General features: G+C 36.7%; 1 protein-coding gene across 1 annotated transcript in view; it reads left to right on the top strand.

Moving 5' to 3' along the window:
- The window catches only part of LOC142074960 (transmembrane protein 161B-like), a 41,581-nt gene extending 29,266 nt beyond the window's left edge, over positions 1 to 12,315 (top strand). Inside the window, exons 8-13 of the mRNA XM_075135969.1 lie at positions 404 to 464; positions 1,786 to 1,926; positions 5,767 to 5,880; positions 8,139 to 8,313; positions 10,537 to 10,633; positions 11,857 to 12,315. Coding sequence (XP_074992070.1) covers positions 404 to 464; positions 1,786 to 1,926; positions 5,767 to 5,880; positions 8,139 to 8,313; positions 10,537 to 10,633; positions 11,857 to 12,134 — 866 coding nt within the window. The 3' untranslated portion in view covers positions 12,135 to 12,315. The remainder of the gene's footprint in view (positions 1 to 403; positions 465 to 1,785; positions 1,927 to 5,766; positions 5,881 to 8,138; positions 8,314 to 10,536; positions 10,634 to 11,856) is intronic.
- Positions 12,316 to 12,904: the final 589 nt, after the last annotated feature.

Below are 12,904 nucleotides of genomic sequence, written 5' to 3'. Positions count from 1 at the left end.
TGCTTTGTTTTAAATAGTGTAGTCTTTACCTAGGTTGTTTGCTTTGTTAATTATACTTTCCAGTTTTATTTTGAACCCATTTTGCCTTGCATAATAAAGTGAAGCTCCTCTACTGAAAAAAAGTTACTTACCTTCTTAAAAATGAATGTTTTATTCATGTTCATGAAATGTACAAATATCGGAGATGTTTTCAAAGACTGTTTGTGTCAATAACTGAGTTTTATTGCATTGTGGCATACTAATTAGCACATGAAAGAGCTATGCTAGACATGATTTGTTAATAATAATAATAATGCTAGACAAAATTTGTTTAAAATATGTCCTGTTACCTAGCATTTTATTTCGAAAAAAGAGATTTTATATTTGTACTGTGATAAAATACATATAATTTATGTCTCTGCAGGATTCTCGAATTTTTCAGAAAGTGCTATGCAGTTTCTTGAAAAGCAGGGTTTGGAATCCCAGTAAGTTTCTGGAAATACATTGGTCTTCATTATGTTGCATTTATAACTGAACCACTTGGATTTTCTTAGCAAGCATTTGTCTTGCATGCTTTGCTCTTATACGCACTTATAATCTCTGTATTAATGTGAAGAGGTGGATTAATGAAAATAATCCATCAATATTTACAAAGTAACTTAAGTTGCATTTGTGTATTCCCTTTTTATTCCAAAATTATTCCAGTCCATAAAATACAGTTAAAAACTATAAAAGTCTTTCCCGTGGTAATTCTTAAACAGTCCCTTCAGCTTTGAAAAGATTGCTTAAAACAGGAGATAAGTATTTTTTGCAGTTCCTGTGGTATGCAGGAGGATGAGAGTACAAAAGCTACAGATGGAGCCTGCAATAAAGTTGGAATTAGGAGTAAATTTTGGCTTTCAGTCATGTTTTCAGGCTATAATAGTATTTTCCTCTTAGGCAAATACATCTGCTTGCTACAGTACATCCAAGTTTTGTATAGACTGACAAAGGAATGTTCCATAGCTTGTGATGTTACTTATATATACAATCACCATCATAGACAGCCTCTGTATATTGTAAATGGAATTTTGTTACAATCCTTGCCTTAAACACATGACCCAAAATGCTTGTATGGGGTATGTCATCACTGTGGGAATACAAATTTGAATTTCTTGTTTGGAAATTCTCAAGTATTATATAAGAATTATAGATTTTTTTTTAATTTGTGAGGAACGGAAGTTTCAAATATATACTTAGAATAATGTGTCATTTATAGATATATGGATATTTAATGAGAAAGAAACCCTTCAACTGAATCCCATGTGTTTCTTAACCTTTCTTCGCTCTGTTTTTCATAAACTATTCTGAATTTACTAATTTCTGTATTAATTTTTCTGTTTGTGTCCATTTCCTTTTAAACATTCACAGTGCTTTGGCTGTTTACAGCAGTGATTGAGTTGATGATGGTGTCTCTTAGTAGTTTGAATGGCATAACTTAAAAATAAAAATAAAACTTTGCCTTTGACCAGTTAAACTTGTGATGTATCTGTTCTTCTATTAAAAGCATAACTTGTTAATCACAATATAAAATTATTCTTTTTTTTTTTTTTTTTTGCTCTGCTAACAAATTTAACATCTTGTAGGAAGTAGCTTAGGTTTTGGTTTTCTTATACTGAAGAGCTTTTTATTCTTTTTAGTAAATAAATAGGAGACTTGCTTGTTTTTTATTTTAATTTGATTAAATGTTAGATACTGTCGATTTGAAAGTAGTCTCTGATCTGCCCCCCCCCGCCCCCAATGCTTATTTCCTTTCTTTTCTTTTAGGGGTCCTGTGTCTAAACTAACCTTCAAATTGTTCCTGGCTGTTCTGTGCTCACTTATTGGTGCTTTTTTGACATTCCCTGGCTTGCGACTGGCTCAAATGCATCTGGATGCTCTGAATTTAGCAAAAGAAAAAATAACACAGTAAGAGAAAATATATACTCATAGGTATATGCTACTCAGTCTTAAATCTCAGTTTAATGTCTGAAAATAAACAGAGGGGCTAGGATGCTGGTGTTATCTCGATAGTCCAGGGGTATCCTTTATTCTTCAAGGTGGGGGCTGTCCTCCTCCTTGCAATGATCTGGGGCCCTTTAGTCATGCTGACTTAACCATGACTATGCAGTATACAATGTAAACTATATATATCTCTCTTATGAAAGTTTATACAATTTCATACTATAAAGACTAATTCGTACAATAGTTAGGGAATGAGATTTTTTCCTAACACAAGCTATTTTGGAGGGCTGCTCATTGCTGTTTTGCCCATCTAGTTTGCAGCTGTCTCACCTTGTTCATTTGTGCTGACCTAGTTTATTTGATTACTTTATTTGGCAGAGAAGGAAAGAGAATGAAAAAGAAAAGTTTCTGCTTTCAGTTCTGGTGAGGTACTCGTCTTTTTTTTTCCTTGCAGCCATCTTTGTTTTTTCATCTCTTTTAAGCATAAGATTGCTCATACACCATACTGTGTTCCTGCCTTATAATGAGTTTCAACTGGATGTCTCTCTTCAGGCCTGTTCTCATGGAGGTTTCTCATGAGAGGAATCTGAATTTGAACTTTATCTCTCAGGGCGAACTTATTTAGCGAGAACCCCCCACGCAGTCGAATTTGAGAGCAATAGGAGACAGATTTGCTGGGGGGCAACAGGATGAGGGCTTTGTAGCTGCTTCTGCTCACATTACTGCTGCTGCATTTGCTGCCAGCTCTATGCTTTGGGATAGGGAGGAAGCCAGGCTGCCCCCGTTTCCATAGGTTAGTCCCACCCTCTGTATGGTGACTGAGCCTAGCTCTCAGGTATGTATTTTCCTAATTGGGAAACTGGGTATACTTCAGACAGCAATTGGGTATACTTCAGACAGTGTATGTTTATAATCATAAATTGAAGCCTATTGGCTTTTGTGTAGGCACCCATAAAATCAGTGTATGGGTGCCTACAAGGCCTTGAAAAAAAATTTTGCACTTATGGAGGACAGAAACATGAAGATTTTTGTAATAACAGTGCATGCCAAAATGTGTATACCTGGTAATGTGTGTATACTTCAGCAGTGAACAACATGAGGGCAAGTGGTGTTTTAATAAAAAGCCAAAATGCGACACTTAAAGTGACTAAAAGTATTTGTGAATCAAATGAGTGTGGCAAAAACTGTGGTTTTTTAATTTTGGTTTTCTTTTCCACACTGAAGTTGAAATACCTTGTTCCCATTTTTTGGATTTTTGTAGTTGACCTTTTTCATTGGGCTAAAAAATATTTTCATGTTACTTTGAGTTATTCTGAAATTTCCCCTCCCACACACCAACATTCTTAAATCTCAGTTTAATGTCTGAAAATAAACAAAGCAAACTATTCCAATAAGAAGGTAGTAAATGACTAAGACTTCTGTTGCTGCCTGCTTTTCATATCTCCAGCAGACTTGTGACCTGCCTCTGTGCTCAACCTGCCCCCTGCCGATCTATTACATTCTTTGCCTCGAAAGTGGAATACGAGTTAAAGAAGCATTCCTTTTCTTTCCTCGTGTGAGAGATCCACCATGAGTGTTTCTACTTCCTGTTTCCTTTCCCCCATATCTTTTTGGAAATTCAAATAACTGTCTGGAAGAAGAGGTGCAGCCACAGACTTTTTTTTTCTTTTCTTTATTTTCTAGATGGGCCTTTGTTAATAAGATTAGGTTAAGATACAAAGAAAAAACAGAAAGTGAAGAAATAGCTTCAGAAAGGCAGTCAATTTGAAACACATTAAAGGGGAATCTAAAACTCAGTGAAAGCTTCTGTTAATAAATATTGAATTTAGAGTAACATATAGGAAGTACATTCAATTATTAAAGCTTTTATGGCTTTAAAATGAAAAGTAAATTAAAATTGTCCTTTTCAGTATTTCAGTATTTCTTACATTATGATGACCCAGAATATATAATAAGGCTCAGAGGTTAATACCAGTTTAAAGGAACATTTTCATTTTCAGGTGTTCTCTTATATTTAACTATTTCTCTTCATCATTCTCTGGTTGAGGGAACAACTCCAAATGTCTTTCACAGATCATAACCTCTGAATATTTAATGCGTGTTAATGACACAAATTCTGCAGTATAGGCCATTGTGATCATTTAGTCTGGCCACTTTCATAAGAGAACCATTAGATTTTCTGATATGTAAATTATTTAGGCTCAAACTGAAGTGTATTTTTTTCAAAAAAATGCCCTGTTTAAAAAATTAAACTATGTTTAAAAGTGAATCCTTTATTCTTGGTAAATTGTTAACTAATTACTTTGTATTAGACTTGCACTCTCATTGTAGTTGAATGCATCCAGTTACAGCTGCAAGCTATTGACTTTTGTTGTCTAACTTGATGTTTAGGGGCTATTAGAACTGATTATTAAAGATAACATTGTGCAGCACCAAGCAAATTCTTTTTAAAGGTCTACCAATACTTTGACTATTAAACTGGAACAATATAAAAATAACATTAAATGGATTAAAACTTAGTCATATATCAATGTAGTTAGGTAATGCAATTATAAACAAAGAATCATTGCTGAGTGGTTGTTTCTAATGGGCTCTGAAAAGATCGGTATTTGCCCTTAGTGGTGTGTTTTTGTCAATGAGTAGATCATTACTGACTGTTTGCAGTTGTTTGACAGTGACTAAAGGGGAGTAGTAAATGAGGATGTCATTGATACAAAGCTGTTTAATTTGGGTGCGGGGAAAACAATGCCTTTCCATATAAGGTAAATATAAGGTCATACATTTGTAAAAGAAAAAAGGCACAAGCCATAATTATAGAATGGGAGACTTATAGGGAGCAGTGACTTAAAAAAAAAAAAGGAGATTAAGCAAATGATGAATTGCCACTTCAGTAATGTGGTCAAAATTATTAACGTGAATCTTGCATATATAAATAGGGAATAAGTTTTTGGATAAAATAGAATTAAAATAATCTGGTGTCAATTTTAATTTCGATCACCTGTTTGGTTTTCCTTTAGCAGCATCCTTCCCCATATATATTTTGGAGTTCTCTTAATCACTTCGTACCATTTTCCTACACATTCACTCCATTTCCAGAGCCTGCTTCAAGAGTCTTTCAGCCTTTCTACCTCTACTCAAATAAACACAAAGTGGTTCTTGCCACTCTTTGGCACATTCCAGTCCACTAATCCAATAGGCTGTCTTAAATAAGTAGAAGCTCATTTCACAAGTTACTGAAATGCTTTGGACTGCTCCTCAAGGTTCCTAAATAAAAATTTTCATTAAACTGGATGATCTGACCTGTGAAAAGTGTTTCTCCTGGTCTGTATAGATAATAGAAATTAATCTGAGTACATTTTTAATAAAGCAAAAAAAAAATTCACTAATATAGCAGCATATTTTCCATAATTATCCATCTAAGATACTCACCCTCTAGATTAAAACAGTAATGGCTACTGCAGTTTGGTATTATGCCATCGTATGGAAATTTTAAACAACTGTCTTTTACTATAGTGTGGTATAATGCATGTAGTTCCTTTGGTTAGTTTGTTCGAATATCTAAAAAACTTGATTTATTTCTAAGAGCACTTTTTTTAAACCACAACCAGTGTGATTTCACAGTATGTAATATTACTGTTTTGTTGAGACTTCAGTCATACTTATAAAAAAAGGGAAGTAATTCTCTTATTTACCTTTCCCCCCATTTTAAAATTTGTATTACTCTTCTGTAATCTCTACCACCAGTTTCAACAGTATGGTAACTGTATTTAATAACCCACTCCCTTTTTTTTTTTCCTCTTCCAGAACATTGCTACATATAAACTTCTTGGCTCCTTTACTTATGGTTCTACTCTGGGTAAAACCAATCACTAAGGACTACATTATGAACCCACCTTTGGGCAAAGAGAGCGTACCTTTGTAAGATTCCCTTTAAAAATTCTTTTGGGGGTATTGAGGATAAAACCTTAAGTCTAAGTAGTGCCCTGTAAAAGTCATAGCGACATGGAAAACTTAAAATTGTGGCTGTGACTAGCATCTGTCATGAAAGGTATCGTAGAAGTTCCAACTGATCTGTAAAGGGCCTCTGTTGTTTAGGAAGAATGAGAATTAGTCGCAGTGTTGAATCTGATGAAGAATGGTAAGGCAGTGGTTCCCAAAGAGCTGCTATCTTCTGGCATCTCTGTGTCAGAGTTCTGCATTGTTCTTCCTAGGGACAGAATACCACTTCATTGCCAGCTTCTAATACCTTACATCTTACTTATTGGTGTAAGAGAGAAGTGATTTCACTGAAGACAATTGAGATACATTGGTATGAGAACTGACCTAAGGTTCTTAGTACTATGAGACTTGTCTTAAAATCTATGTGTAGATGAAGTGCATATGAAATTTGATAGCTAAAATATTTAAAAGCATGAAAAGGGAAAGAATTTTCAGGAAGAATTGTATCTGAAATCAATATTGTATAAGTAGCATAGGTGATTGTCATTGTCACTTTATTAACAGATAATTCAAAATAGTATTCAAATAGAGTTGAAACTGATATGATTTGCTGTCACTTTTATTGCTTTCTAGATCTAAAAGATGCTTCTAAGATAACTGTGATCACTGAGCTATTGCATAAAACATTGCAAATATATAATTTTTGTGTTTCCATTTTACTCTTCAGTTAATCTTAATGAGAGTTGTGCTATAGCAATGTATCTAAGGCAGTTGAAGTTGTTATTTAGAACTATATATCTCAAAACTTGGAATTATCTGAAAGAGCCTGCTTTTTAGTGTCCTGTCTTCATTACTCAGAATTCGAGCATTTAAGAGTTGTTCTTGTTTGCAGACAAATGGGTACTAATTTGGATCTAATGCTGTAATAGGGCTACCAAGAAGTAGCAGTGTGGTGGGTTGACCTTGGCTAGCCACCAGGTGCCCACCAAGCCACTCTATCACTCCCCTCCTCAGCTGGACAGGGGAGAGAAAATACGACGAAAGGCTCATAGGTCAAGATAAGGACAGGGAGATCACTCAGCAATTACCAGCACGGGCAAACCAGACTCGACTCGGGGAAATTAATTTAATTTATTGCCAATCAAAAGTCAGAGTAGGGTAATGAGAAATAAGAACAAATCTTAAAACACCTTCCCCCCACCCCTCCCTTCTTCCTGGGCTCAACTTCACTCCTGATTTTCTCTACCTCCTCCCCCAGAGCAGCACAGGGGGACAGGGAATGAGGGTTGCGGTCAGTTCATAACGCTTTCTCTCTGCCACTTCTTCCTCCTCATGCTCTTCCCCTGCTCCAGCATGGGGTCCCACCCACAGGAGACAATCCTTCACGACCTTCTCCAACGTGGGTCCTTCCCACGGGCTGCTCTTCCCCTGCTCCAGCATGGGGTCCCACCCACAGGAGACAATCCTTCACGACGTTCTCCAATGTGGGTCCTTCCCACGGGCTGCACTTCTTCATGAACTGTTCCAGCATGGGTGCCCCGCAGGGCCACAGGTCCTGCCAGGAGCTTTTTCCAGCGCGGGCTCTCCACGGGGTCACAGCTTCCTTCAGGGCACATCCACCTGCTCTGGCGTGGGGTCCTCCACTGGCTGCAGGGTGGATATCTGCTCCACCGTTAACCTCCATGGGCTGCAGAGGGACAACCTGCTTCACTATGGTCTTCACCACGGGCTGCAGGGGAATCTCTGCTCTGGTGCCTGGAGCACCTCCTCCCCCTCCTTCTTCCCTGACCTTGGTGTCTGCAGAGTTGTTTCTCTCACATATTCTCACTCGTCTCTTCCGGCTGCTGTTGCGCAGCAGTTTTTTACCCTTCTTAAATATGTTATCACAGAGGTTCTACCACTGTTTCTGATTGGCTCAGCTTTGGCCAATGGCATGTCCATCTTGGAGCCAGCTGGAACTGGCTCTGTCCGATATGGGGGCAGCTTCTGGCATCTTCTCACAGAAGCCACCCCTGTAGCCCCCCTGCTACCAAAACCTTGCCACGTAAACCCAATACAAGCAGTAAAGAGAACAGGGGGGAGAAGTGAATACTACTTGCACATGAACTCTGTAACTGTGGATCACGTGTATCTATTTTTAACAATATGCTTAAAGATTTCTTTACAGATGATACAAACAAATAATTCTGTAGTGGTAGGTGACCTTTGGAAAACAACATTACCATTTTTATCCACAGAATGTCGGAAGATACATTTGACACCATGCGGTTGTGGATTATAATCCTGTTATGTGCTTTACGGTTGGCTATGATGCGCAGTCACTTACAGGCCTATCTGAATTTAGCCCAGAAATGTGTGGATCAGATGAAAAAGGAAGCCGGCAGAATAAGTACAATTGATTTACAAAAAATGGTAAGTATAATGGCACTAAGGTTACATATATTTGGGTGCTCTGTCTGTGCAAATTTTTTCATAGAAAAACATAAACGTCTAGTTTGTTGTCTTCCTTGGCACCAGAACTGAAATTTGAATGAAGCTTCCTAAACTATATCCTTTATAAAAATAGCACCATAACAGCAAAATTCTGCAACCCAAAATATGCAAAGATGCATCATCTATGTTATTCAGATGCTTTGTCTTAAGTCGTTCCTCCATTGTTCTAAGAGATCCCATCATGAAGTATTCTTTACAAATATCTTGGCAAGCCTTATGTTTATCTTGATGAGTGTTTCTGTTCAGCATGAATTGAACCTGGGGAGTGTATAGGGTAAGTGGTGATTTCTTAGCTACAGCATGGAAAAAAAGTCAGATTTAGATAGAAGGGCAAAATATTGTTACCTAATCCCAACTGTAATTTTTAAATTGGGGCAAAATTTAAGATAGGATGGTTATATTTTGGGGTAAAATAAGACATGTTTAGTTCTGTAAGACCACTCTCAAATGCAGTAGCCTAGATATAAAACCATCTGCCCATCTTGTTACGGTGGCAAGTGATAAAAGGGAAAGATTTCCTTGAGGTTGTTTTTTTTTTTTAAGAAAAGTAATTAAAAAATGTCAACAAAGAGAGGAAATAGATAGAAATTTGTAAGCTTGATATAGAGTGGTGTTGTGTGTTTCCTGCAAAATGAACTTATTTCTAGTGTTGCATGATAGTGCTGCCTAATAATCTTGCTGAGTCAGGGTGTATTTCAGAAGGAATATTGAAGTATGCCATAGGACAAATCTTCCTCTCTGTTTTTAGATCATCACTACTATAATCTTGTCTTTGTTATTTCAAATATGTAGTTACAAACCAAGTGACTGGCATTGGACTTCAGAAAAAAGGTTAGGAAATACAACTAGCAGCAATTGTTTATGACAGAACTGTTCTAGTTGTTGTGAATGCATAATTTTAGTTTTGGGAGCTTTCATCTTATTGATAAAATAATAATGCCTTCTGTATGTGGTGTTTCCTAAATCCGTTTATCCAGTACTTCGAATATCTTCTCTTTAAGAAGCTCAGGGCCACTAAATATAGTCCTATCTGGTTTTACTAGCCATGCCTGCTTTCTTTTCTTCTGGTGCTTTTGCCAGTAAAGTCTTTCCTATCTGTCTTCCTACAACGATCATTACTTTTTTTTATTTGCTCTTTTCATCATATGCCATCAATTATCTTAAAATATTTTGTCTCATGCTTTTTCTTCTGTCAATGTTTTACTGCTTTTTTTCCTCATGTTAGTTTTTTGATGCTTGATCATCTCAAAGCCCTTTGAGGTTTTAAAGCTATTTCCAAAAATGTCAGGGCTGCCTTCATCTTTTTTTGCCACCCTGTATTCTGTTCTTTTCTAAAATCCAGTTAACTTTATTTTACTGCTTGCTTGCTATTGATTTTATGACTTTTTTTCCTTCTTCATTTGATCTAGCCTTTTAGGTCAACAGTTTATGTAAAATATGTAATGTAACAATCTTGAGAAAGCTGGAACAGATTGGGAGCAGGGGGAGGGATAAATCTGAGTGGTTTTCAATGAACCATAATGTGTACCTGAAATAAAGATCATTTAAATGCTTTGTTATTGATGAACTGCTAATGAAAATTCCTCTTATTGTATTTGAAGTACTGGTGTTTTCCATTTGGAGACCTTACAAATATCTCACTTTGAAAAGGGACTGCGATATTAACCAAAGTTTCATTTACTTTTGATCAGGCTTTGGACTGTTTCTACAGTCACAGTACTTCATTTTTGAAATGGGATTTAGTTTGTAAATCACTTGGGATAATCATATATTTAGCTTTGAGATGGCTTACAAAATTCTAGTGTTTTCAAATATGAATATTTGAATTATAGCATTCAGTTTGCATAAGCAAAATTAATCTTGTTTGTGTTAACAGAACCGCTACTTTTAACTATTTTCTTTCAGAAATTCCTCTCAGGATTGTAAGTGTCCTGAAACTAGAATTCATTAGAGGGATCACTTCTTCATTAGGTCTTTTGAAGACAATATTTCACATACCAAAACATGCTATAAAACTTTTAAAATAGCTTTTTTGCATAAGAACTGGGTTTTTTTATTAATTGCTTGTTTTTCCTAAGCATATACATAAAGGTTTGCTTTGATCACCCAGAACTCATGAATTACTCTTTTCTATTTTCCCAGGTGGCTCGGGTATTCTATTATCTTTGTGTAATTGCACTGCAGTATGTTGCACCATTGGTAATGGTCCTTCACGCAACTCTGCTTTTGAAAACACTAGGTAGGCAAAATTTGATGAACAAAACTGTGTTCTATTCTATATAGGGCATTTATATTTTCAGTCTACTAAAGTAAATTAGAATCTAGTCCAACCCTCCTGCTCAAGCAGAGTCAGCTACAGCAGGTTGCCCAGGACCATGTCCAGTTGGGTTTTGAGTATCATCTCCAAGGAGGAAGAATCCACAACCTCTCTGGGCAACCTGTTCCAGTGTTTGACCACCCTCACAGTAAAAAAGTGCTTTCTTGTGTTCAGATGGAATTTCCTGTGTTTTAATTTGTGCCCATTGCCTCTTGTCCTGTCAGTGGGCAGTACTGAGAAGAGTCTGGCTCCCTCTTCTTCATTCCCTCCCATCAGGTATTTATATGGAGTGATAAGAACACCCCTGAGCCTTCTCTTCTCCAGGCTGAACAGTCCCAGCTCTCTCAACCTCTCCTCATATGAAAGATGCTCCAGTCCCTTCATCGTCTTTTTGGCCCTGCGCTGGACTCTTTCCAGTATGTCCATGTACTGGGGAGCCCAGAACTGGACACAGGACTCCAGGTGTGGCTTCACCAGTGCTGAGTACAGAGGAAGGCTCACCTCCCTTGACCTTCTGGCAAACAGTTGATAAACAGCTTTTAAGCTGTGCTCTTCTCTTGCTGCTTTTGACATCTTTCAACAATGAGCTGTATAAAGCATTGTTGACTTAACCTTATGAATATCTGTTAATTTTTTTTCAATATTTCAAACTTCAGTGGACTTTTTGAACAGAAATTGTAAGATGTGGGGTTTATTTCATTATTGGGAGATCTGATGTCACTGGTTTTTTTCTTTCTTTTGAGGGATGTCTTTCACAGCCTACCATGCAGTGGCAGCATTCATTTTGCCAAATGTGAACAGAAAGAAATAGGCATTATTACTCTGTGATTCATTCCATCCTAAAATAGACATCTACATCTGGTGAGATGAATCACACCCAGCACTGACAGGGTCCCAAGGCAACTGATTCACATGTAAAAGTTAGGATGTCAAAAGGTAAGGTGAATCCTACCCTGATAGCTTACTAGTATTATCAGGAAGCCATATGGATGGACACAGTTAGCATTTACTAATTTATAAGTAAAATTTTGCAATTTTTTTTGTTTGACAAATATATATAAGATGATCTATAGAGTTGCTAGAAATAACAGAACTTAAAATCTAATTCTGCAAATATCTTATGTGTTACTCTGTTTTTTTAACAGGTAATTATTCTTGGGGCATCTACCCAGAATCTAACTCTGACACTGCAGTAGAAAACAATCCGCTTCCCAGTTCAGTTTATTCTGAGTCTCCATCTGTTGATGGAAAGATGAAAGTAACTGTAGTGCAAATAACAATGGCTTTGGGAAACCTAAAGAATATTTTCACTCCTCTCCTATTCCGAGGACTCTTGTCTTTCCTCACCTGGTGGATTGCTGCTTGCCTCTTTTCCACAAGCCTCTTTGGGCTTTTCTATCACCAGTACCTGACTGTGGCATAAACCGATCAACTGACAAAGCAAGTATGAGGTCAAATTCTAGATACAAACCCAAGTACCCAAGAGGAGATGAAGAAAAAACTATATATGAAGAAAAAACATCAGCATTTATTCTTAAACACTTATTCTGTGTTCTCAGGGTGAATATTCTTATAATGTTTAAAATCGCAACTGGGTTTGTTACTTTTTGTTACTGAAATGGTAGGTAACTAATTGAATTATGGTACTGGGACTGACTGACATTATTGTGTGGCGGGTATTGGTGGACACGTTGAAAAGATAACACCTCAGAGTATATTTGTTTCCATAAACAGCAAGCCACCCTCAAAATTTTGTATTTTAAGAATCAAGAGTCAGTGACTGACCTATGTTAGTAGGGTACTGGATATGCTAATGGTGGCTGCCTAGTAAGTAAAATCTTGAAACAGCCATACAGTGGAACAGTAGGGGGATTTAAAAAAAAGTGTTGGATAGCTATTGATCACTTTTCTCCATGAAAAATGAAATAATCCAACAGGGCAAAAGAGATACTGTATATTACAGTAAAGAAAGTTGTATAAAATTTAAATTTAACATAGGAATAGATGTGTGAACCTGGCAGGTATTGCTGCCTAAATATATGCATGAATGCTTGTGCAGTAAGAAGAGTGTTATAAATATTATTTCAGTCCCTGCAGTCATTTTGAAGTAATGGCCATGTGGGACATTTGAGTCTTATAAATTTCTTCTTTTCAGATAATGGATAAATTCCATTGAATTCACAAAATAATTGA

The sequence above is a fragment of the Calonectris borealis genome, chromosome W (genome assembly GCF_964195595.1).
Source record: "Calonectris borealis chromosome W, bCalBor7.hap1.2, whole genome shotgun sequence".
Taxonomy (NCBI): Eukaryota; Metazoa; Chordata; class Aves; order Procellariiformes; family Procellariidae; genus Calonectris; species Calonectris borealis.
Note: the sequence above shows the minus strand (reverse complement) of the source record. Positions and strands in the feature narration are given on the sequence as shown.